The sequence below is a fragment of the Centrocercus urophasianus genome, unplaced genomic scaffold, assembly GCF_019232065.1.
Source record: "Centrocercus urophasianus isolate 14NV4802_14NV808 unplaced genomic scaffold, USGS_Curo_1.0 seq_26, whole genome shotgun sequence".
Lineage (NCBI taxonomy): Eukaryota > Metazoa > Chordata > Aves > Galliformes > Phasianidae > Centrocercus > Centrocercus urophasianus.
The window spans coordinates 6,284,606-6,308,772 of record NW_024884822.1 but is presented as its reverse complement, the minus strand read 5'-3'; the positions used below and the strand labels follow the sequence as shown (position 1 = coordinate 6,308,772).

Below are 24,167 nucleotides of genomic sequence, written 5' to 3'. Positions count from 1 at the left end.
CGGGGCTCCAGCCTGGCACGTGTCTCTTGGAGACGCGCTCTCCACAAAACGGGCGGGATGACTCTCCCTTGTGCCCACCCACACGGCCCATCGCCATCTGGGCATTGGTTGCCCCCGACGCCGGCGCTCTGTCACCTCTCGGCCACCAAGCCCTACTCCTGCTCCCTGCACTGCGGTGCGGTGCTGCCGAGGGCCGCTGACGCTCGCGGCGCGAGAAGCGCTCTGTGCGCGACCGCAGCTCTTGGCTGTGACGGTACGAGACTCCGGTCTCCCGTGCCCACGGTGTGGCTGCGCGGCCGCGAGGTGGCGGCGCCGTCCCGGCACAGCTCAGCTCAGCTCAGCACCGCAGCGCCGCGCCTCCCGCCCGCGGCTCCTCCGGGATCTTCCGTTGCCAATCGCATCGCGTGGATCCTCGGTGCCCGCGGACGTTCCCTGCAGATGCTCTTCCCGGGACGTGCGCTGTTACGCGGTGTGAGGACGCAGGGCACCGACATCTCTCACTTCTCCCATTCTATCACCCCAACTGCGCTGCTGCACAGAGGCTTCGGCTGCTCCCTGGGGTCAGCGCAGGGCACTGGTCCCTTCCAGCCCAACCACGAGGAAGAATAAAGGGCACAAGCGTGCCTTTAAATAGCGCGGCGAGGACACGCTCTCCCGAGAGGAACGCTCTGGCCGGGCTGGTGGAACATGCCTGTGCCCGGGGGGCGGCTCCTGGCCAGGTGCCCACCTCAAGGTCAGGCATCGCCCAGAGCAGCAGCACGGCAGCAGGGCCGTGTGTGGGGCAGCCGCTCACCAGCCTGGGTTTCAGCGTGCGCAGGGCTCTGGTGGCGGTGGAGCTGGGTGGCACTGCTGCCTACAGCCTCCGCTGGCCAGCAAGGGACTCGGCGCTGGCACTGTGCCTGAGCTGATTCATATCCTGGACATGCTGGCATTTGGATGGTGTCCACCCAGAGGGTGCGACAACGAGGATCAGATCTGACCTGCTGGCCCTGGGCCGGCTTGTTTGTGTGCGAGGCGCACAGTGACCGAGGCACGGCTGGCATTGCTGAGGGAAGAACGGCATCCATGCAAACTCCAAGGCCTGGTTCCCAAACCTGGGTCCATCCCAGGGACGCAATGTGTGCAGGGCTGTGGTGTGTAGGGAATGCAGGGCTGGATGCAGAGCAGCACGTGCAGCAGGATCTCAGGACCCAAGGTACCTGCAGTGCTGTGCTGCTGGGGGGCTGAGCCCCGCAGATGGTGGCCACAGGGCTGGGAGATAGGAGCACAGGCATGAGCGGCACTGCTTGCTCCTGTCTTGCACAGCCAGCACCTGAATTGCTTAATAAAGTGTGAAATTGCTTTCATGCTCTGCTACCTTTGCAGACACGGACCATCATTACTGCCTCCCCCCACCCCCCAGCCAGCCGCTGGCTGCTGCCAAAGTCCCTGCTGTCACAGAGCTGCCAGATGAGCTGCTGGCTCACACGGCACCCAGCTCAGCTCCACAGCACAGCCACAATGCACACCCTTCCCTTCTTCCCAGCCCCATAGCAGAGCTCCACTGCTGTGGATGCAGAAACCCAGCCATGAGGCTGGGTTGGGGCTGCACACCCCATTTTTCCCTGTTCCCCTCTTCAGATGGCCCTGGGGATGCTGAGAGATGCTGCACACTGCAACATCAGCCCATGCTCTGCAGGGAACACAGGACTGCCTCACCGCCAAGGTGGACCGATGGCTTTTGAGCCGCCTGAACGTGCCCAGAAACCATTTGCAGTCTTAACAGAGATAATCAATCACTGTGCTCCTGCTCTGGGCCTAGCTGCTGAGGATGGCTCTCCTGAGCTGAGGGCTGGCAAGGCTGGTGAGGACTGCACTGCCAGCAGGGGAAACATCCCCTCGAAAGGACACAGATCTCTGCTCTTTCCTTCCTGCAGGAGGGCGGTCTGTGCCCCTCTGTGACAGGAAATGCCGAGGGAGCCAGGCGTGGGATGGGTGCAGGGATCTGCAGGAAATGCCAGGCAACAGAGATACTTTGCCCCAGGGAAAAGGTGTCATGTTCTTCCAGCCACTGATAAAGTTAAACCCTTGATCTTGTTAAAGATTTAGTCCAGAAGGCAGTTTAGATGGGACATGCATGCTGCCGGTGCTGCCCAGGCACAGGGACAACTCTGCTGCCCTCCTTCCTGCGGGAAGGCTGCAAGGCTGCAGGATCAGCCCTATCCCAGGCACAACAGCATCAGAGCAGAGAGCATCACAGTCCTTAGCTCTGCTGTGCTGCGGAGGAGGCATGGGGAGAGCAGGGGAAGGCTGGGTACAGCCTGGCATTGTGGAGCCCTGCGCCTCGTGCCCGGCTCTGGGTGATGGAGTGGTGCTCTGTAGCTCACCCTGTGCTGTAACCCTATAGCCCACGCTGCCCCTGCCACCTCCTTGTGCTGCAGCACAGCCAAATGCCGTGGGTGGGGGGAGGCTCTGTGCCACCGTGCTGTCAGCCTGCCCCTGACGTGAAATGAGTCAGCTGGAGCAGCCCATACTGCCGCTACCCCTCACGGACAGCCGGGTGCCCCCCCCACCGCTCCCCATATCCCTGCTGTGTCCCTGCAGCACACAGCCCAGGATGGCGCTCCTGGAGCAATGCACCTTTCTCTCCCTGCCTGTACCTCCTCCCCTGGCAGCTGCCCAAGGCAGAGCCCTGCAGGCTGTCCCTTCCCCAAGGTGACCCTGCTGGCGGGTGTGCTGCGCTCCTCGGGGCTTTCCTGAGGGCACCTGAGGTGAAGGCAGCGTGCGTGGCAGGGGGTATGTGTGTGCAGGGCACAGGCTGCTGGGTTTGGTGACAGCTGCCCACAGTGGCAAATGGCCTAAACCCATATCTCAAGGGCTCCTGCTGCACTTGTGGGTGGCCACTCACGGTTGTCACAGTGGTAGCAAGGACTGTAAAGGCACCCCAAACCCCCAGGTTCTGTACCTTCAAGCAGCTCCCAACCATAGGTGCACGCTGCTGACAAAAACTCCCTTTGTGTGCTCAGCATCCCGGTGGGAATTCACCTAAACACACCCCGAGGAGGAAGGGATGGGTGAAGGGTGGGGAGAGGAAAGCTGCCTGCTGTTTGTTTTTGCTAATGAAGCCCCATAATCAAATAATTTCAATTTTAATTGTAAAGCCAGCAGGCAGATTTCTGTCTCCAGATGGGATGCGATATGAATAGCTCAGGGCTAGCCACGTTCTGCCCTCACCTCAGTGCCTGCCCAGAGGGATCCCCAGATAAGCCTGGGGAGTGCTCAGGGTCTCTTCTGCTCCCCCATCCCAACAGAGGGACCTGCAGGTGCTGTGCTGCACTGAATGGGAGCAGTGGAACAGGAGTTGTTCCCCTGGTTTATATCCCAGGGTACATGAGATCTATTTGCAGCTTGCACTGACTGCTTTGTTTTTGGGTGTTTGGACATGCGAATGAGAGAAGGAAAGAAAAATAAATGGAATAAATGGGGTCCAATTTGTTTTTCGGATAGCTGCAGTACTAGCCTCCAGCCTCAGTGGGATATGTTGAACCTGGAAACAAGCAGCTGGGAGAGGAGAAATTGTCTATACTCAGTAAGACACGTGCCATGCCCAGCTTTGTGTTTAAGCTGCTGGGAGCTGGGTGCCAGCCACCAAACCCAAGGTGATGCTGTATAGGTAATTGCTGGATCCCTGCATCCTGTAAGGGGTGCAGCTGCTTGTATTTCTGACAGCACTCCAGGCACCCTGCAGGAGGGCTCCAGGCTGCGGGATGAATGGTGTGGAGCAGCACCAGCACCCCTTGGCCAGGCCTGCGCTCTTCTCTCTGCTCTCTGCTCCTGCCCGTATGGCTGCACCACCAGAGCCAAGCACACCAAATCCAAAGTCATCCCCAGGGCCGCTGCTGCCGGTGGGCTCACCCATAGACCTGCTTGTCTGCTGCCCAGGACACAGCCCACGCTTGTGTCTGTGAGCAGTGGGAACGCGGGCACAGAACAGCTGCTGGGAATTTAAATGACCGCTCATGAATGCCGGTTTTGTTTTGTCCCAGACGCGGCTGCGTTCTGCCTGGGAGAAGCAGCATTCAAATGTGGCTGATCACAGGGCTCTCCCCTGCAAATGAAGCTGGTCTGGGAAATCCGGGGAGAAAAGGAGCTTGAAAAGAGCCTTGGAGTGACTCCTGTCCCTGCATGGCCCTGCCAAGGGAGCAGTGGGCACCCAGGGCAGGGAATGCAGCGGTGGTGTGGGGACATGGGGACGTGGGACCTGTGATACGTGACATAGGCACATGTGGAGATGTGGACATGGGAGCCAGCTGCGCTCCCCTACAGCCCTGATGTGCAGCCAACACAGGGCTGGGCTTGGGGAGACAATGCCATTCACAGGACAGGGTCAGCAAGACTAGAGGAGAGAGCAGGTCTCCAGGGACAACCTGGAGGTGAAGATTTTGGCCTGGTCAGGGTGGGAAATGCTGTCCTGTGACCAGGCTTATGCCACCAGTTGCCACCACTGACTCAATGCATGCTGCCAAATGCATGCACTGGAGATCTGGTTGTGAATGGATAAACAACATTTCTTATTACGACTGCTAATGGGATACCAGCCCATGACAATGTAGATATTTTAATAATACAGAATTCTTTTAATGAAGAAGCTTAACAAACTAAATTACTTCCCAACATTTGTATATGTCATATTTGCTCATTTATGCATGCAGTAAATGAAATGAACATTACCAAATAGTTAGAAAATAGCAAGCATACACAAGAAGTGCACTTGTATGAGAACAGAATCGGGCACTGCTTTGCTCAGCACACGCTGCCTCACACTGCAGCCGGGCATTCCCTCCCCAGTGCTACACTGCACAAAGCAGTGATGCAATGGCAGAGCTGCCCCCACTCATGGCCAAGGATTCTGCAGCTGCTGCAGTTGTGACAGCCCCGGTTGCTAAACCCCTGTAGCAAATGGTGCTTGCAGATGGAGGGCTGCAGCCCTCACTTGGATTCCGGCCAGGAACCTCTTAGTTCATGGCAATGGTGCTCTGCACCATGGTGCACCTCCACACCTCTGCTTGGTCTGCGTGCGCACCTGTAAGGATGTGAGATGTGTGGGCAATGCACCCCGCTGCCTCCTCCTCCCCTTGTGTCACTCGGTGTGTTCAGATGTAATTCCCCTTCTGGTTCTCTGCTCATGGGAATATTATGCCCAGCCCTTTGTCGGACAGGTGAGCTGCGTGGCTGTGTTCCTTCCCCTCCTAAGGAGCCAAGAATGCACGGAGAGATGGAAATAGCCCTGGCTGACACAGATACCTGTGCAAAGCAGTTGGGGCCTGCACTTGCTTTTGTAATTGCATGCTGCATGGCGATGAGTCAGCCAGCCCTGCGCAGCAAGCAGCATGCTGCAGGATGGCTGCAGCCCTCACCACGCCAAATCGGTATCCATTGGTCTGGGAAAGAGCTGTGCCCCCCCAGAAAGGGTGCTCAAAACACAGCCAGCACATGAAGCTAACAGGAAGAAGGATGGCAGCAAGAACATCTTGCAGCTTTTTCAGCTCTCTAGACACTTCCAAGCGGCAGGAAGGAGCATAAGCTGTGATCGTGCTGCATTCTCTCTGTTGCTATGTGCAGAACTGCTGCCTGCAGCGTTCAGGCCTGGCTGCAGGGCTCAGCCCCCAGCTGGCATTGCCCACGCCCTGGGACCAACCCAGAGGGATGCAGAACCCCAGGGTGCCATTATTGCAGCCACCGGCACAGGCAGCACTGCAGACAGGGACGAGGGGGGGACAGCGGGTGACATCAATGGGATATGACACATGCTATAAACGCAGTGCGAGAGCTGGAGTGAGAGCATAAGCAGGAGGAACACGGAGCATACGGCACAGCTCCCGTTGGGCCCTGCAGGCACACGGCCTCCCAGTGCCAGCGCTGCACGAGCTGCTCGTAGGAGGCGCACCGCGGTGCCCAGCCCAGGCAGCATCGGGGCACAAAGCTGTGTGCAAGGAGCAGCCTCTCTGCGATAGAGGGCTTCTGGGACCCCATGGAGACACTGTCCCCAAACAGGACAGGCTGCCAACCCTGCACCGTGCCCGTGCTCAGCTCTGGTGTGCAGTGCAGGGACTGGGTGCACAGCTGCCGTGTGCCGCTCCCCTGCAGGGACGTGAGTCAGCAGCAGCACTGTGGGGAGACAGTGGGCATCCCGGGGTCCTCATACAGCCCACGCAACTGGCAGCAGCCCCATTGCATAGGAGACCTCCCCGCCCTCCTCAGCTCCTTGCTCTGGGAAATTCCCATCTGTTTCAGCAGCTAATCCTCAAACCCCACGTGTCTCTCTCCACAGGTTTCCTCTGCAATAACAGCCTGACTTCAGCATGTTCAGGGAAGCAGCTTTGGAGATGAGCAGGCTGCAAAAGCAGGCTGGACCAGCAGAGCCTATGCTGGAGCAGCTCCATCCCTGCCTCTGCTGTGGGCTGAGCTGCAGCACACCGAGCCCTGGGGCAGCTGTGATGTCCATTCCACACGGGGCTTTGTGTCACAGAGCAGCATCGCTTTGGTGGAAGAGCAATGGATCCAAGGAGAGGAGCCCAGCAGAGATGCTCAGTGCCACATGGAGCAGCACAGCTGGGAGCCCTGGGGACAGTCCCACGGTGCCTCATTTAACGTATCATAGAATCATTAAGGTTGAAAAAAACACAACGACCATCTAGTCCGACCATCAGCCCATCACCCACGCAGGTGACGAGGAGAACACGCCATTGAGTGGGGCTGGCGAGCTCCCGGGGAACCCCGTGCTGTAACCAGGAGGACCCCCCTCAGCGCCGCTTCCACCCCGCGCCGCTCGGCCCTTACAACATCTCCCCATCCGCAAACACAGCGGCTGAAACCCGAGCACGAGGGCGGGCGCTGGCGCGGGGTGGCTCCGGCCCTGGCGCCGCTCATTGGCTCCGCTCCGCGTCCCGCGTTGGCCTTTGGCAGTCCGAGGGCACTCAGCCCGCGTCCCCCCCCGACCGCTGCCCTAATGGCACGGCTCGCCCTCCCAAAGGGCATGTGCAGCTTCTTGTTATATTTTACCTAGGCTCTGTTATCCCCGGGGCAGACGCTGGCGTGGGAGCGGGGTTGGGGTCGGCACGCTCAGCCCCGTTGTGGGGAGGCTGCGGGGCTCCTCCTCTTGCAACGGTCTCAGCTGCCTGCCCCTCTTTGAGGAATCAGGAAATTTCTGGTGCCTGAGATTATGAGAGGTGGAGAGAGCAAAAACCAGCTTGGCCATATCATGGGACAGAAAGTGTCATTGCTTGGGGACGTTGGCTCCTTCAGGGCTGGGGCTGGAGGACAGCAGTTGGAGGAGGGCCTATCTGCCCTGGCAGAGGGCTGAGAGCTGCAAACCGTAGCTGACACCTCTTCAGTTACAAGAACCAGTGGGCCTTGAGCTCTGCCAGCCCTCCTGCTTGCAAAACTCAGGTTTTGATTTAGAGAGAAGTCACAAGCAATTGGTAGTGAAACTGCACGATGCTCTGCATACAGCCAGAGAAGGGAGCACTGCATCCTATTCACACCACTACAGGCAGGACACGCTCCATCCCCACCTGATCACTTCTGAGGAGGCAGAACAAAGCAGTGAGACATCTTGTCCTCCTTCACCACCTCCCTGGGGCTCTCCGTTCTACAGGGGAAAAGCACCAACCAGCATAGAAAAGCACCGGGGCTGTGCGAAAGCCCAGAGCAGGCAGGAGCAGAGGGAGCATCCAAGCACCGCCGTGCAACCACGTCAGCAGCTGTGCTTCATCCCCCAGGATCCTGTCGGACCCCAGGGACAAGGCCAGCAGCACGTCCTCTTTGCAAGGTGTCCCCATTGTCCCACCTGTGCTGTCCTCCACTCACCTGCTGGCACAAGGGCCTGTCCCCAGCTGGCCCTGCCCAGTCTTGCGGCCAAACGGAGCCCTGTGCAGAGGAGCAGCTGGGCGGTGTGGGCTGTGTTTGGCTCTGCTCTGCTCCTTGGGTGCTCGCATACTCAGCTGGGAGAGGTGTTTTTGAAACTCAGGGCTATGGGGGCTGGAGTTTCGAGCCTTTTACAAATGATTCTCATAGATGGTTACTTCCCATTTGAGTGCAACTCATATAAAGGAAATCACGAGATACACAAAGGAGAACCTCACTTGTCATTCAACAGATTTGGCTTGAAAGCCCACATTCAGCGTGAGGCCCTGCAGCCCTGCTTCTCCCCCAGCGAGGCAAACACCGCTGCCGACAGCTCACCTCTCCCTGTACTGCATGCATAGGGGCACTGGGGCTGCACTGCAGGACCCTGGGAGCACAGCCCTCCTCTGCAGGAAACCACCCGTGTCCCAGAGCCATTTCCTGCCCTCCTGCCATGTGCAGTGGTGTGGGCTGCAGGAAGCAGTCTGGGGCATGGAGCCCTTGGGGGAGGGAAGTTTTACTGCGGTGAGGCAGTGTTAGAAGCGCCTTGGGTTGCAGTGCTGCTTAACAGTAATCAGTACTAAAGCAGCACTGCATGGGGAAGAGCTTTGGCAGCTTCTCTCTCACTTCTTCCATCCCAGCAGCAGAACCCCACGTTCCAGCTCTCACCAACCTTGTGCTGCCTGTGACACTGTTGGTGCAGAGCTCGGGGCACAGGGAAACCCAATGCAGCTGCTGCTGCCGAAGGGTCTGCAAAGAGCCTTTGGAACAAGAGCAAGGAGAGAATGCTGATGGGCAGCACGGCTTGGCTGCTGGGGGAAGGGACCCTCAGCACAGCCATCAGAACACAGCACATGCCTCCCCACCTCATGGCCTTGCCACATCAGCAGCTGGACACACAGGTGTCCGGCACCAAACCCTCTGATGGGACTGGAGGCCGCAGCCCCTTGAGCTGCAGGTGCTGCCACTGGGCTCATTGGGCAGCAGCTAATTCAGGCTGCAGCAGGGAGCCCTGCTCCTTCCCGTGTAATTGCAACGGCTAAGCAAATAGAACATTCGTGAGATTTTCATCCTGTCATCAATTATTTCTAACAGGGCTTTTAGCGTACATATGCCTCAAAACCTGAGACAGAAAACGATACACGTGACATCGAGATGCTCGCTGTAGGCACACTGCTGAGAGGAAGGCGGCCCGAAGTCCTTCTGCCGCTCTCTTCCCACTTTCTGTCCCCCGGAGCAGCTCTCCCGCCCGGAACCCCCCGCCCCCCCCGCTCTCCTGCAGCCCCCCGGGAAGCACCCCGCGGGCGGTGCAGCTCAGAACCTCCCGGCGCAGCGCTGCCCCACGCGCGGCCGCAGCTCTGCGGGTCCCCCCGGCGGGGCGGCGCGGTGCCGTCCCCCCCCCCTTTCGCCGCCCCCCCGGGCTCCCGCAGCCGGCGGGCGGGGGCTGCTGCCGGCTCCGCCCCGCCGGCCGCCCGGCTCCTCGCCGCCGCGCCTGCTGCATGCTCGGAGCCGCCTCAGCCCCAGCCGGAGGTGGAAGATGGCGGAGCCGGGGCCGGACTGCGGAACCCTGCTAGACGAGGCGCTCTCCTCCTTCGTCTTCAACTACCTCGCTGACAGCCAGGTGGGGAGGGCGGCGGTGCGGTGCGGGAGGAGCCGACGCGGAGCGGCCCGGAGCGGCGCGAGCCCCAAGGGGAACCCGCGGCTGCACCGCCGGCTGCGCGGGAGCGATTTTAGGGGAGGGGGTCTGCGGGGCAGCGCCGCACCGCGCCGCAGCGGCTCCGGCCCCCGCTTTCAGCACCACTCGCACGTGGACTCCCGGCCCCCCCTCCCCGTGCGCGTGGGGCGAACGGGAAACCGGCGCTGCAGCCCCTCCGGCCGCGGGAGAGGGGCGGCGGGGAACGCCGGGGGGGCGGCGGGGGGCTGCGCGGTGGGGGCGATAAGAGCCGGGCTGCGGGATGAGTCATGCCGAGCGTCAGTTGCACGCATACGGGCTGGGATCTGGGGATGGGGAGGCTGGGAGAAGGGGCTTCGTGCTGCGAACCGGCTGCTCCAAAATCTGGATCGGCTCCCTCCTGCACGGAGCCGGGTATTAAAATCAGATTAAGGCTCCTTGGCAGCTCCCGCACAATCACGAGAGCGAGCTGTGCTCGCTATAGGGCTCGCATGCTTTTCCATTTTGGGGGCTGGAAGAGAGGCACTATACGATAATCCGGGCGGCAGCGAGAGCCGTGGCCGATCTGGAGCACCTCCGTGCATTTCACAGCCGGATTGCTGAGGCCGGTGCAAGTGGGAAGAGTTTTCTATAGTTATATATCATCCCTCCAGCCCTTCACTTTCATAACCCCGGATTACAAAATAGCTTCGATTGTGAAGTGAGCAGATTCATCCCAACCCATGCTCTCTTACCAGTTAGCTTTGGGATTGCACACAGCAGGAATATGTCGGGTGTGTGTGTGTGTGCACGCGTGGGGGCAGGACGGGACACACGGGGACTAATCCTGCTGTTTGGGTTCCAAACAAACAAGCTCTCAGGACTTGGTAAATCAGATTTGCCCCTGGTGTGTGTGCCAGACTGAACCAGGCAGGTCTTGCCACCAGCTAGATGGATGTGGTCCCAGTGCCTGCCCCGCATGCTCCTGCCTGGCACGGGACGCGGGCGCTTTGCTGGGGGCAGAGCAGCGGGTGGCAGCTCCGGCTCTTAACGAAGAGCTGATGACAGGCTGCTTACAGCAGAAGGGTCAGGGAGGGTGAGAGGTGGGCCGAGGAGGTTTTGTAAGCAGTTTGCTTTCTCTAATTTGGATTGATTTATCATTGTTGGGGAGAATGCTTGGCTGAAGGAAGGAGGCAGGTTTGGGGGGTGTTGTCCCCCAAAGTGCTGCTGCGGCTCCCAGCAGCACAGCTGCTCTCAAGGCAGGTGAAAGTTCCTGGCTCTGCTTCCCAGCAGTGCGCTGTGTGCTCTCAGTGGCTTTAGCTCTGAGCACAGAGCTCGTGTAATTGCAGCACGCATCTGAAGGGCTGCTCCGTTTTGCTTTTCTGGTCAGCATTTGACGTCTCAATCTAGGAATCTTGTTTTTTCCCAAAAAGGGGCTGTTCAGGGAAAAAAGAAATCCTGATGATTGTCATCCTTCTCTGGTGCGAAACCACCATGTTGTGAGCATCCCCTGCAGAATTTGGGACCGTGAAATGGCCTGTGATGAAATAAGACCATTTTTACGGCATCTCGTGAAATAAGACTGCTGCGCTTGTGCCCTCTTTTTCCCTCCCTCTCCTCTATGTGCATCGTGATGCTGGAGGGAGCGCCGTGCGTGCACATGGGGTCAGTGCTGATCTGACGTCTGCCAGCCATATAATGTTACGGGTGGCAAACGGATCCGCACCGACTGCCGCACGTCCGGGCAGCGACGTGCAGCCCGCGCTGGAACAGATATTGCATTTTCCCTCTGTGCCCTAAGTGCGTAGAAGGGTTAAAGCCTGGTGTGAAAACAGAAGGAAAGAAAGAGAGAGAAGAAAAAAAATAAAAAATAAAGTCCGTCCCCCCCCCCCGGGGGTGGATTTGCATACATTGGTTTAAGGAAGGACTAAGTTGTAAGTGTGTGCTGTTCGTGTACCTTCACCTCTGATGAAACTGCAGTGGCAGCTCCTGCTGCTGTCACATGCTTTCTCCAGAGCTGGAGCCAGAGGCGGGCCCCGCACTCTCCGCTGACGTCCCTCCCCACTACTACTGTACAGCCCTGCTTACAACTGGGTGCTGGCTGCTCATTGAAGCCCGAAAGCTGCTTCTGCACAGTCCCCGGTGCTTCGGCATGGAATCAGATTATCCTAAGTGGCTACGATGTCAGGAGGCTGTGAGATCATGAATATTGCCCGTTTCCTCTGTGGAAATCTTGAGGAACTCTGACTCTTCCCCCGCTGCCTCTCCCCACTCCCTCCTTCACAGTGGGTTTTGGGTGAGCAGTGGCTCAATGTTGGTGATCAGCGCTCTGTGACAGAGGAACCCTCGGGAGATGCACAGTGAAGGTTTAGCGTGGGTATTTGCATCCGTCCCTTCATTATATGGGCTTGTGCTGAGGTTGCCTGTGAACCTCTATTTACATATTGAGGACAGCGATGATTCACCTGCAGCCTGCATTGCTACAGAGAAAAAATCAGGGTTTCTCACTCCGTATACAGGCCTTTCTCCTGCTGTCCCCTTTCCTTTCTAACAGCAACGAAAAAGTGATTTTGTTCTGCAGTAACTCAGAATGGGCCCATTTGATCCATTTTGTGCAACCCTGCTGCAGCAAGCAATGGAAGGTGGCAGCAGGTGCTGGAAAGTGGCATCCTTGTGGCTCTGCAGGGAGCATGGGCCTCAGCATTCCTGCAAAAAGCAGGAGCACTACGCTTCTATGGCTTCAATTTATTTAAAACCCCCCAGTGAAGTGCAGCAGTGAAAAACGGTAACAACAGGCTGCTGCTGGGAGGGATGCTAAAAGATCATGTGAGCTGCAATGCTATATTCCTCATTAACTTCTCAGCCTCCCACTAACAGCTTAATCCATTGATGAGTGCAGGGAGAGCACTGAAGGCCTCGGCTGAGCATCAGGTGGATCAGTATTGCTGGTAATGAAATGAATGTGTGTCCCTAATTTCTGACAGTCCTTGCTGAGCAGGCCGATGTTGCGCTTTGTGCGTGTGTTGAGCTCTGGGTAGTGGAGGCAGCCCCAAGCTCTGGCAAAGCTGCCCTTGCAGCTCAGGTCGTGCAGCCCATGCTGGTGATGCTCTCACCTTGCTGGGTGCTGCTGGGCTGTGGCACAGATGTGTGTGGGTGAGGCCGTCAGCATTGGTTTGCTTACAAGGCAGGATGCCCACAGCTGTGTGCATTGCAGCTTCAGATATGGAGGAGATGGAGAGTGCAGCGGGAGCAGGGAGAGGAGGGCTGGCCCTCTGGAGGGCTGTGTTCAGCCTGACTGCTCTCAGTCCTGGCTTTGGGCCCCAGCAGGACCCTTCCCTCCACCTTCCTGCACATCCCTCCCTGCTCCCATGCTGTAATGGAAAGGCACCTCTCCAACAGGTGAATAATTAAGGTCTTAACCTCGTGCCTCTAGCAAAGGGTGCTTTGTGAAAGAGACTGATTTCTCTCCCACATTAACCTTTCCAATGTCAAAAGCCTCTTTGTAGTTAGAAACTCTGCTTGCTCCCACACTTAAATGCTGTCAATTGAGAATGAAAAATGTCCTGGGGCCACGGGATGCCCTTCCTCCCCCAAGACCCCCTCTCTGCTGTGTGCAGGGCCAGGGACATGGGCACCTGTGAAAACTGTGCTGCTCGGGGCTTTCCCTGAGGTGGGGCAAGGAGCCTGCATTTGTCAGAGGAATCCGCTTCGGCCCCCGCTTCACGGCTGAGCCCCGCTCCATGGCAACCCCTTGCAGGCTTTCATTTCTCGTGATGGCTTGGTGGAACGGAAGCGATTTAGCAGAGGAGGAATTTTGCACGCTGCCTGCATGGAGAGATGGGCTGGGGCATCCCTCACCTGCACCCCAAGAGCGGGTGAACGCAGGCAGGGGGATGCCCTGCTGCTTGCACCATGTGCAAGGGGATGCGGGTGCTGATCGTGGTTGTCACGAGCCAAAGACTAAAGGTTGAAGTTAACGGCGCAGATGGTCAGGTGGGGTGAGCTGACCTACTTTGGAGGCAGCCACGCTGCTGTGCCACCCAGGTAATGGTCTGGCCGATGTGTTCTCCTTCACTTATCACTCAGCAGTTCTGCTCTTCAGCACTTTTCCTGAGTTCCGGCCATGGAATCGCACTAATTATTATTTATTTATTGGCTTTTTTTATATATGCGTGTAATGGGAGCTTCCAAGAAACGCCACGGACTTTGCATGGATCTGGCAGTGCTTGCAATGCCAGCAGAGCTGTCCTCATGTGGCTCCGTGACAAAGGCAGCGTGCAGCTCTGAGCTGCAGATTGTTGCATTGAACGTGATTATGGCAGAACTAAGAAAAGGAAAAATAAAAGCTAGAAAGCTCTGCTTTGGCCATGTAAGAGCTGAAAAGCCCCAGTGGTTCCCAATGCAGTGTCTTGTGTATTGGCTGGTGGGGATGCGAGACTGGCAGCTCAGCGGCTGTATGCAAAGCCCCCAGTAGCCAGACTTAACCTTTGATCACTCCTGGCTCCTGGGCAGATGTCTGGGGCTTAGGGAAAATGCTTTGCTTATCTCACTTCCCGCTGTCCTGAGACAAAGCCGCAGGCGCTGGGTGCTGGGCACCTCCCCAGTGCCCTGTGCCTGGACAGAGCAGCTCTGCAGGTAGGATGCTGCTGTGCACAGAGCGCCGTGGGAGCGCTGCAAAGACCTGGCTGAAGCGGCACAGAGCTTCCTACATCCCCTCCTTCTGCAGCTGTCAGCTGGTGAGGGGCCGCACAGCGCTTCCCCTCCAGCAGAGACCAGAGGACAGTCCCTGGGCTGAGGGCTGCGGTGGGAAAGACACCGGTGGCCTCGAGGGCTGATGTGACACTTCTGTGTTCCCATGGCGCGCAGCGGCACATGCTTGACAGGGATGTTTTTGTGCTGAGGTGGCTGAGGATGAAACGAGTGCCTGGAGCTCTTGCAGTGAATACGATTGCAGAGCAGCGGTATCTTTACTGCGATGCATTTTCTGAATTCTTCCTCTGTGCTGCTTCTGCGCCGTGAGCTGGCCGCCTGCAGCGACAGGGCTGAGGCAGCCCCTTCTGCTGAGCCAGCGCTGCTCGGCAGGCACCTCTGTTCCCGGTTTGCAGAAAGTTCCTTGCTGCTGTTGCTTTGCTTCCTGACCATTGTTCAGGAGGGCTGTGTGAGCACGCGGGGCCCAGGCAGATGGGGTGAGGGTGGGAGGTGTCATCCTTCCCCCCCCCCTTCCTCCCTCCCCCTCACCGGCCAAAATCTGCTTCCCCCACCCAGTCCCTGAGGAGTCCTCATTTCCTAATTTTTGCGCACATCAAGAGCGAGGAAATCCTGTGGCAGGGGGAGATGGAGGGGAGAGAACAGAGCATTCTGGCACGGGGTGGGAGGGAGGTCTGAGGCAGCTGCACAGTGTGTGCTGGGGGGGTGTGGGGCACAGCCAGCGGGGAGCCTGGCTGCCACGCAGCATGTTTCTTCTGCCCGGATGGGGCTTTGTGTTTCACCTCCTGCAAGTGACAGCTGGGGATCTGGCCATCCTGTGGCATCTCCACAGCTAGAGCAGCACTTGAGCACACTCAGGATGCAGAGAGTAGTGCAGAGCACAGGCAGCATGCTCAGTGGTGCTCAGCCTGCAGCCTGCTTGCTGAGTCTTCACTTTGCTATTAGCCCAGCTATGTCGGTGGGAGCAAGGCATGTTGTTGCTTCTCAAGAAAATGCAAGTGTGGCTGTGAGGTGTGTCAGGAAGTGCTGCAGTAGGAGCTTGCTGTGACCCCGTGTGTGCACAGGGGCCAAGTCAGGGCAGGGAGCAGTCCTGGCTGCAGCTGCAGTGGTGACCAGATGCACACTTGGTTGACAGCAGCAAGCCACAGGTGTGAAGCATAACCCTCACATGACTGCCATGTGGGCAGTGGTTTCACCGCCCCTGTGCACCAAACAGGATGCTGCTGCCGTGGTCCTGCTTCTCCTCACACGTTCTCCATGCAGAGCACATGCTCCTCTGTCCCTGTGCTATGATAAGCGTGAGTGCTGCAGGCCGCACGCAGAGAGCCCACCCGGGATCCCCATGGAGTGATTCTTTGCCTGACCTCAGCACTGGGTGCTGGAGGCAGAGCGAGACAGTGATTTGTGCAGGCACAGCTGGCTGTGCTCTTCCCTTCCCGCAGAGGTTGCCCACCTGGCATCCATGGTGAACTTTGTTCCAGCTGCAGTCCATGTGCCCTGCTTTACCAGGACTCTCACAACCTCAGTGCAAATGTTTGCGACTTTCATGGCCCTTCACTGGAAGCTAATTAAATTTTGCCTTGCTGCCAGCTCTCTTTAAACCGCAGTGCTTAGCTGCTTCTCTGCCTCATCCCTGCAGCCTGCCCAGGAGCGGTGTTCAGCTCATGGACACGGTCAGCACCGTGGGGCCAGCAGGATTTTAAACCCTCCCTGGAGCAGCGTGAGCCCCAGGGCTCTGCAGAGCTGGAGCTGAAGCTTTAAAGCAGCCAGCAGCACATATCCCTGTGAGTAAGCATGCACACAGATTGTCACGACCTAACCATGCTAATAATGAAAAGAAAAAATTGCAGTTGCGTTTCATGAAGAGGAAGTTTCTCTGTATATTTGGGCCCCACCAAGAGACCAGCACATAATTTTTTGGGTTCTAAAACCTATTACTCGGATAACAGAACTCAGGCCTTATGAAAACTCCGTGGTTTTCTCAGTGTTAGAGCTGTTGTGTTTTTTTTTTTCTTTCTTTGCTGTCATGTCCTTTTTGGAAGGAATATGTATGTCTATACGTTTATTTTGAAAATGAAAGCGCTTGGTGCAAAACCTCCTGCTGTGCGTGCTACCAAACGGCGCTGGCGTGGAGGCTGCCGTTCATGTGACTGCAGCACACGGACCCCAGGAGCCCCCACCTTTACCCCCATGGGTTGGAATGAGAAGCAGTGGGTGTGTGGGACACGCTCGTGCACGTGCGTCTCCTCCTCGCCCGGCAGAGGCTTTAGATTATGGAAGTCAATGCAAGAGGAAGGAAGCCAGCAGCCGAGAGGGGTGGGAGGTCGTGGGGAGCTGTTTGGGCAAGCACAGACATGGAGGTCTGGAGCTGCTGGGTTTGTTTGCTGCTCCACCTGCAGTGCTCAGGGTGCCTCCTCTGTGCTGTTTGCTCCTCCTGTGCTGCCCAGGAGGATGGCTTCTTGCCCTGGGGACCTGTTGCAGGACTGGGGCTGAGCAGCTGTGCTGGCATGGCGCGGTGCCACCTGGGGCATGGTGAAGTGCTGCATGCTGAGATGGTCAAGGAAATGGCAAGGTGCTCTTCAGGACGCAGTGAGGTGCCACTTGGTAACATGGCAGTCAGGGCCCTGTCCTGGGGCAGGGGGTTCCCCTCATCCCAGGCACTTCCCCCATGTTGCTACTGGAGCTGTGTGTCCCTGTGCCGTGTGCCAGCCTGCCTGTCAGTACTGGGGAGCACAGCCCCAAATCCGGCAGAAAGTGAAGGCAAGTCACAAGAGAGTGGAGACTGTTCCTGGCTCTGCTGCTCGCTTATGGCAGTCTAAGGTCCTTTTAAGTTTCCCTCTGTATTTATGTAACCCAAACTAACTCTTTTTGGAAACAGCCACTCTGTCTCATTTAGATACCTAAATATAGCTGCCGCTGTTGTGGGAGGATTAGCCTGAGAGCGCAGTGAGGGTCTGGGACCTTTGTGGAGGAGTGCTGGGGGGACCTCAGACCCCTCGCACTGACCTCCATGTTCCCTGGCCATGGCTCACAGCTTCACAGGCACTGCAGAGCTCATGAGGTGGGGGGGAAGCAGGCAGCCTGCTGGATCCAAGCAGCAGATTTTTCTCTAGATGTCTCTCTGCCTTTTGAGGTGGGAACCCATCTATGCCCAAACATGCTGTTTGTTTGCTTCCCTTGGAGGAAAGAGCCAGATTGAGAACCGCACAGAACAAAACTTACAGCTGCAGGCAAAACCTGCAGTCCTGTGCCATGAAGGGGACTGGCACTAGGGGTGGTAACTCAGGCTGCTGGAGCAGAGCCACCAAACGAGAACATGGGGCTGGGCAGCAGGAAGGGAAGGGAAGAAGAGCAAAGGTCCGTCTGTCCTTAGGTGACTGGGGCACTACACACATCAAAGCACTGAGCTTGTTTAATGAAAGACGTGTGATCTGCTCCTTTGGAATGCTAAGCCAAAACACCTCTTAGAAGCCCATTTCCCCTTGTCAGGTCTGTCCTCATCGGGTCCTGCTGGTGGCCTTCCCTGTGCCTGGTGGCACCCAGGGTCTGACTCCTTGGCACATGGCAGAGTGGTCCGTCAGACATCACCACTGGGACTTGTGAGGGCCACATGCAGGGACGGGATATGAGTGGTAGATGTGGCTTTGGGACCTGCTGCTGCATCTCGATTCACACAAGACCCCATCGCCCTCAGTGGTGGTGAACTCTTTGTCTGCGTGCTGCACTGGGCCCTGATAACGTGAAGGTGAGATAGAGGAGGTAGAGGCTGCACATGCAGCATACAGCCAGGCAGAGGGCCCGAAGCGTCCCCAGGATCCCGGAGCTGCTTTGGCAGATGGCTGAAACCATCGTGCCCTGCTCTGAAGAATACAAATGTGTGGCAGATACGGTTACCCATCCCTGAGAGCAGTGTTAGCTTTCATCTAGATCGATATCCCTGCCTGCCCACGTCTGCTGGAGCACTCAGCTGGCAACTCAATGCCAGCCAGGAGCAGACACCCGCCAGGACTCAGCTGCCCGCTCCCGGTCCGTCTGTCCGTCTGTCGCAGTGTGCGGGCTGAGCCAGCGCCAACCACAGTGCTGCCGCTGTGCTGTCGGACTCCATCATGTGTAAAATGTAATAAATAGGGCCATAAGCCTTTTACGAAGTCTATTTCCACTCTTGGATCTGGGATTTAATGCATGGCTGCTTAGCGAGGCTGAGGATTTCAGGGGTCACCGAGGCTAATTGCAGCGCTGCGCAGAAGGGCCGTGCTGCAGGGCCCTGTGCAGGCAGGAGGCAGTGGTGGGACCTGGTGGGGGGGATGCAGCTCCCACCCTCCCTGTCTCTGCTCCAGGGCCTGGAATGCGGCCACCGTACACAGCGACTTGGCCAGGGACCCCTGAGAAATGCTGGCATCGCTTTTGGATTGGGGAGCGTGGCAGCTGGGCCCAGCCCCAGCAGCTCTTGTATCTGGAGGGCTGCACGCTGCCCATGCAGGCTCCAGTACCAGGTTGCGCAGGCTGGGCTGTGGTGTGCTCTGAGGTGGTGCCATCGGGAGTTGTCCCTGCAGCCACCAGCACTGACAAAGCCGCTCTGGGGCACAGCACCAGCTAGGTGCTGCAGGCACGGTCAGGATGGGGCTAGTTGTCAGGGAGGGAGTGGTGGCACGGGGACAGCCACAGCCAGCATGAGGGGGACCCAGATGCCTGGAGGCTCTTGGGCTGGTGAGCCTGTGCTGCAGATGGAGGATGCCAGCTCCGCTCGGTTACTTTCCCTGTTGATCCCGTCATCTCCATCTTGCACTGAGTGCTGAAGTTGCCATGGAAACCGGCGCGGCGGCAGCAGCATGGCCTGCAGCTCCCGTGTGGGATCCTGTAGCTGGCCCAGGCCTGCAGCCATGGCAGGTGGCAGGCTGGCCGCTGGGTGCTGGCCATCACTGCCTGTCCGTGTGCTTCCAGGGCTCTGCTGTGCTGCTGGGCTCTGCCGCGCAGCATCGCTTCCCTGGAGTTGTGGCAGGACCAGTTCCATCACGCCCGGGGGAGAGCCTTGCAGAACGCAAGAAGAAAACCTGCAAAACCCCTACAATATCACTATTAATAGCACCTTTGTACGAAGTTATCTTTAGCAGTGCTGTTCCACCTCCGTTCACAGCAGTGATTGCACAGCCCCAACTCCTCCCTGTTGCCCCATGGCAACATGGGCCCAGGCTGGGCTCACCCTGCCGCCAGGCCCTGCACTGCGGCTGCTCCCCAGTGGTTCGTGGGAGACTGCCTGCATAGCCCTCCTTGCAGTGGGAAATGGAACAGGATTCTTTTCCAGGGTTTGTTTCTCTCTGGTGGCCCCAGCTGTGAACTCTGCTTGCCTTTGCCTCTCCTCCCACATCGCCTAAAGGCTTCCTCCCTGGAGCATCCCCGCTGGGGGCCTGCAGCAATGCTGGGACCATGCGTGGTGAGCGGAGGAGGCAGTGCTGCAGCTTGACCGTCTGGGCTGGAGCAGACATTTTCCACTCTCAGGGCGTGCTCTCATTGCTTCCAAGCTCTGCTGCTGCCTTCATCCACCTCCAAGCTCCCGCAGACCCTGGGAGGGTGCAGGGCTTTGATGGTCCTCTGGGCTGTGCCATTCAACCCAGTGCTTTGAGGCAGGATTGCACAGTGCCTGCAAGGGAAGGGTGGCTTTGTCCTGTTCTTGAACTCCGCAGCCACAGAGTTTCTCGGTTCCTGGACTAATCCGTTCCTGCTTTTAATGAGCTGCCTCATTTGAGTGCTTTTCCCCTAATAATCAACCCTCTGGGCTTGGGGGAGAGGCTGGAGATGTTTGACTGCTGACAGCCAGAGGCTGCAAAGTGCCTGCTCCCAGCTGAGTGGTGGGTCCCTTTGGCACAGCCCCTTCTTGTCGTTGCAGCCCTTGGCCCCAGCCATGGAGCTGATCCTAGCAGGTGGAGGAAAGCACTGGGTTTTACTGTGTCCACCTACCGAAGTGCAGCTGGGGAGGAAGGAGAGGGGTGGTGGGCAGTTTGCTCTGAGGAAGGCAACGCCTTAGAATTGGAACAAGCTGGGCCCATGGGATCTGCACTGCCTTGCTGCCCAGAAGGCGGGCTGCAGCCTTCCAGCCTTACCCACCAATGCACCACACTCAGGCTCTTCGTGCAGCCCTACCAGCCAAACCCACGCGCTCTTTGTGGATGGGCATGCCTGTGCCGCAGGCTTGGCGGTGCACTGCCAAGCCTTAATTATGGGGTTTGAGCTCGCTCTGTGTGTGCTCAAGAGCTTGGGCAGCTGCTTCTGGTAAATGGAAATCTCCCTCCTGCGGGCCTGTTCTGTGCAGGGTGTGCACACAGTTTGCAGCTGTGGACTCTTGGGAGCATCTGTCCAAAGGACATTGGTTCCACCTGGTCCGTCATCCCATGGTGGCTGCCCCGACCAACCTGGAAGCTCGGGGTGACTGCTATAGGGAGAGGTCTCAGTGATGCCTTTGGCAACATAACGTTTCATGTCTGCCACAGTGCAGGCTGAGCCAGACCCTATTTCAGGGCCATCATTTCTAGGGTGGCAATGATGCAAGGCGAGAAGGTGCCTGGTGCTGAGGCTGCTTGGGCTGTTTCATTTATATTTAGCTGACCCATTTGCTGAGCGGGACACCGAGGGTTGGGGAATGGCTGACACTCCTGGGGCAGGATTTGTCCCCAGTGGGAGCAGCCTGAGTAGGAAATAAGGAAGCAACCTTTTGATGGGAGCAGGAGCACCTGAGGTGTTTTCCCGAAAAGAGCTGCTTCTCATGTGCTGCTGCCCTTGCCAAGTGGAGGGGACATGGTGTTCCCATCCAGCAGCCTCCCTGGGGTCCCTTGGCTCTGAGCGCCGAGCTGGCGGGGCTGGCACACCTGGGGAAAGGCACATCCCCAAGGTGGGTCAAAGCAAAATGCTTGCTAAGGAAAAGGAAATTAATTATAGGAGCTTTGCTTCACTCCAAGCAACTGGAAAGGCCGATGTTTTTTTCTGTTGGCTGATAAACTAATTGTAAGGACAAAACCTCAACAAAAGCAGTGCTCTTAAATGCTTTCTTAATTAATAATTCTCAATAATTAGTTGACGTCAATGGCCAATAAACATTTCAAAGAAAGGAAGTTGCAGTTAAGTGCTTGATACTCTGTTCCTACAATCACCACGCTTGGGTTCTTGAAGCTTTGATGAATCCAACAATAAAACACAGGGAGGGCCAAGGCTGATGTTTGTGAAGGAAAAAAATTAGCAGGAAAGCATTACGCCTGTGTTTAATGAGGAGGGCAGCTGAGAAGCCATGTGGCCTTGCTGCCCACCAGCGCAATGGCAGCATCCAGTGGATGGCACCGAGGGTGCAGCTGAGCTCCACCAAACCCTGGTGCCCCAGCTGTGCCCCCACAGCCTTTTCAGGCACTGGGGGCCACTTTCCTGGGGCAGCACAAGGGGGCAGAGCAGCCAGTGTCTGGGGAGTGCTGCTGCTGAGCATCCTGGATCCATGGATGGCACCGCCGTGGTTTCATCCTGTGGGCACTCGTTTTGTGCTGCTTCCTCCACCTTCTCTTCCTCCTCCTCCACCTCCACCTCCTTCTTCTCCTCCTCCTCATCTTCTTCTTCCTTCTCCCCTCAGCGATCCATCCTTAGAGCAGCATCTCCCAGGGCCTGACAGCACAACTAGGTGCAATTTGTCAGGTGGCAGTCGGGGGCACCCTGCTGCATCTGATGTTGGGAAACCCGCTGCTTTTCTCAGTGCCCTAGCACTAGCACAGTGCTGGGAGGGTTAACATCCTCCTCCTCCTCTCAGCTTCACAGCCATCTTAAAGCAGCTGAGCTGGAGCACTGCAGTCTCCATTCCCGCTCCTTTTACAGTATATGCCAGCAGCTCCTGCTTCGCCCTGCTCCTTTCCTTCTTTGGTTGTCCCCGTGCTGGCTGCCCCATGCCACTCCCCCTGCGCGCCCCGTGGGGCCGTGCCTGTGGCCATGGCCATGGCGAGGGGCTGCTCACAGCAGTACGGGGTGCGAGGTTTGCCGAGGTTTCTCCAGGACGGCGCTCGGTCCCTGCCAGCAGCCAAGATGGATGCCAGCCGGCTGTCGGGCATGGCAGCATGTGGGAGCTGCAGTCCCTTGGCAGGCGCTGGTGGCATCCTCCTGCGGGGACATGAGCCCTGTTCTGAGGTCCAGGAGTGGAAACTGAGGCACTGCTGGCACTGGGAGATCTTCAGGCGCAGAAAGAGATCCGAAAGCAGGCATCTCATGTGTGCACAAAGCCAGGGCTGCTCCAGAGGGTGGGTGGCAGCAGGAAGGGGACAGCCTGGGGACTGGCTTGCAGCCACCACGCTGGGACCCCAAGAGTCCTGGAGCGTTTGCTTGTGGCCATGGGAGAGCAGTTGGAGCATGTGATGCTGATGGACAGGTGAATGGGTGGATGTGGCCATGCTGCAGCTGCACTCCCCTCCTTGTCCCCAGCAGCGGAGACAGCGGGCAGCTTCCGGAGCCTTTCATAGCAAACCTGCTCCAGGGGGCATGGTGCAGGGAACAGGGTGCACCTGTGCACTGATGGAGAATTGAGATGAAATGCACAGGTGGGAGCCCTGCACAGCTGGACCCAGGTGCTGCTGCCTGCACCACTCTCTTTCAGGGAGTCACCGGATGCGTCCCCATTCCTGCCTCTAGTGTGTCTCGGCTGATGCCCAGCTGAGTCTGCCTGCTGCCAGCTCTTATTTTAAGGCTGTGGTTTTCAGCTGCTTCTGGCTCTGTGTCATCAGCACATGGTGGCCTGCTACCCAAATACCAGTGACAGCACGCGGGTCTGTGCCCCATGAGCTGGGAGGAGTGGGGGAAAGGCGCTGGGGCAGGGCAGCAGCTCTCAGCTTGGCCCTCGCTTTGCTGCTCCAGCCATGGCTGCCCCATTTTTGGCTTCTTTGGGTTGCAGCAATCCTGTGCTCGGGATATTCCCTGGGCATGTGCAAGAGGAGAAGTCTGGGAAGGCACTGGAACGTTTCCTTGTGCTCCTGACCCTGTAAGCCATTCCCTCTCCGCTGGACTCACTTTCCAGTATCCACTCTCCCCCAAAAGATGGACTTTTTCCATCTGTAGGATCTGGCTGAGAAATGGAGCACTTAAACTGCATCCTCACCCAAGTGGGGAATGCAGGGAGGATCTGATGGCTTTAGGTTCTCCTGCAGTCTTACAAAATGAACTGTGCTGTGAGTTCATTAGAACATTGTAAGACTGAGCAAAGAGGGCCAAAGCATATCCCTGCTCCAGGTGGAACCTGAAGGCTTCTTCAGCTTCCCATGTGAGCTGTGTGCTTCATCCTTCCTGCCCCCATGTGGAAACATCCTGGGCTGTGAGTGCCCATGTCTGGGGCTTGGGCTGGGGTTCTTGGGAACTTGCAAGTGATCCTTGTCTCTGTCCTGTTCCTAACCCTGTTGTGGATGGTCAGGTGCTGGTGTTGTTCCCACCACGCGCCAGCCCACTGCAGCAGCCTCCAGGCCAAAGGAGGGATGAGGGTGTGGGGTGGGAAGCATGCAGTGACAGGGTGTGTGATAGGAGGTGTGTGACAAAAGGTGTGTGATGGGAGGGCTGGGTGAGTCCAGCAGCTTTCTGGTCCTGTAAGCACTTGCTCAGACAACTACTTTTGCTACTAATGCAGTGGGGTTGGATTCACCCCAGAATGTGCACTGCGGGGTGAAGAGGAGCGTGTTGGGTGCACAGGCTGTGGGACAGCGCTCACTATCCTTCTGCTCCTCCATTCCCTTGCATGGGAAGCAGTCTTGAGCTTCTTGGTTGTGCTGTGGCCATTCTGCCACCACTGCTGCCCCAAGCTCATGGGGTGAAGGTGGGGAGACTGGAGCTGTGGAACTGCTTCCTCTGGCCATGTGCCCCTGGCCAGCTCTTTGGACACAGGGTAGGGGATGCAGCCGTGCCGGCAGTGCTGGCAGTGGTG

The 24,167-nt window shown here is 57.7% G+C and overlaps 1 protein-coding gene across 1 annotated transcript in view; it reads left to right on the top strand.

Annotated features, from left to right (window-relative positions):
- The first annotated feature begins 9,392 nt into the window (after positions 1 to 9,392).
- PPARGC1B (PPARG coactivator 1 beta) overlaps positions 9,393 to 24,167 on the top strand; it is a 39,662-nt gene continuing 24,887 nt past the window's right edge. Inside the window, exon 1 of the mRNA XM_042826168.1 lies at positions 9,393 to 9,505. Within this exon, the coding sequence (XP_042682102.1) occupies positions 9,422 to 9,505 (84 nt within the window). The 5' untranslated portion in view covers positions 9,393 to 9,421. The remainder of the gene's footprint in view (positions 9,506 to 24,167) is intronic.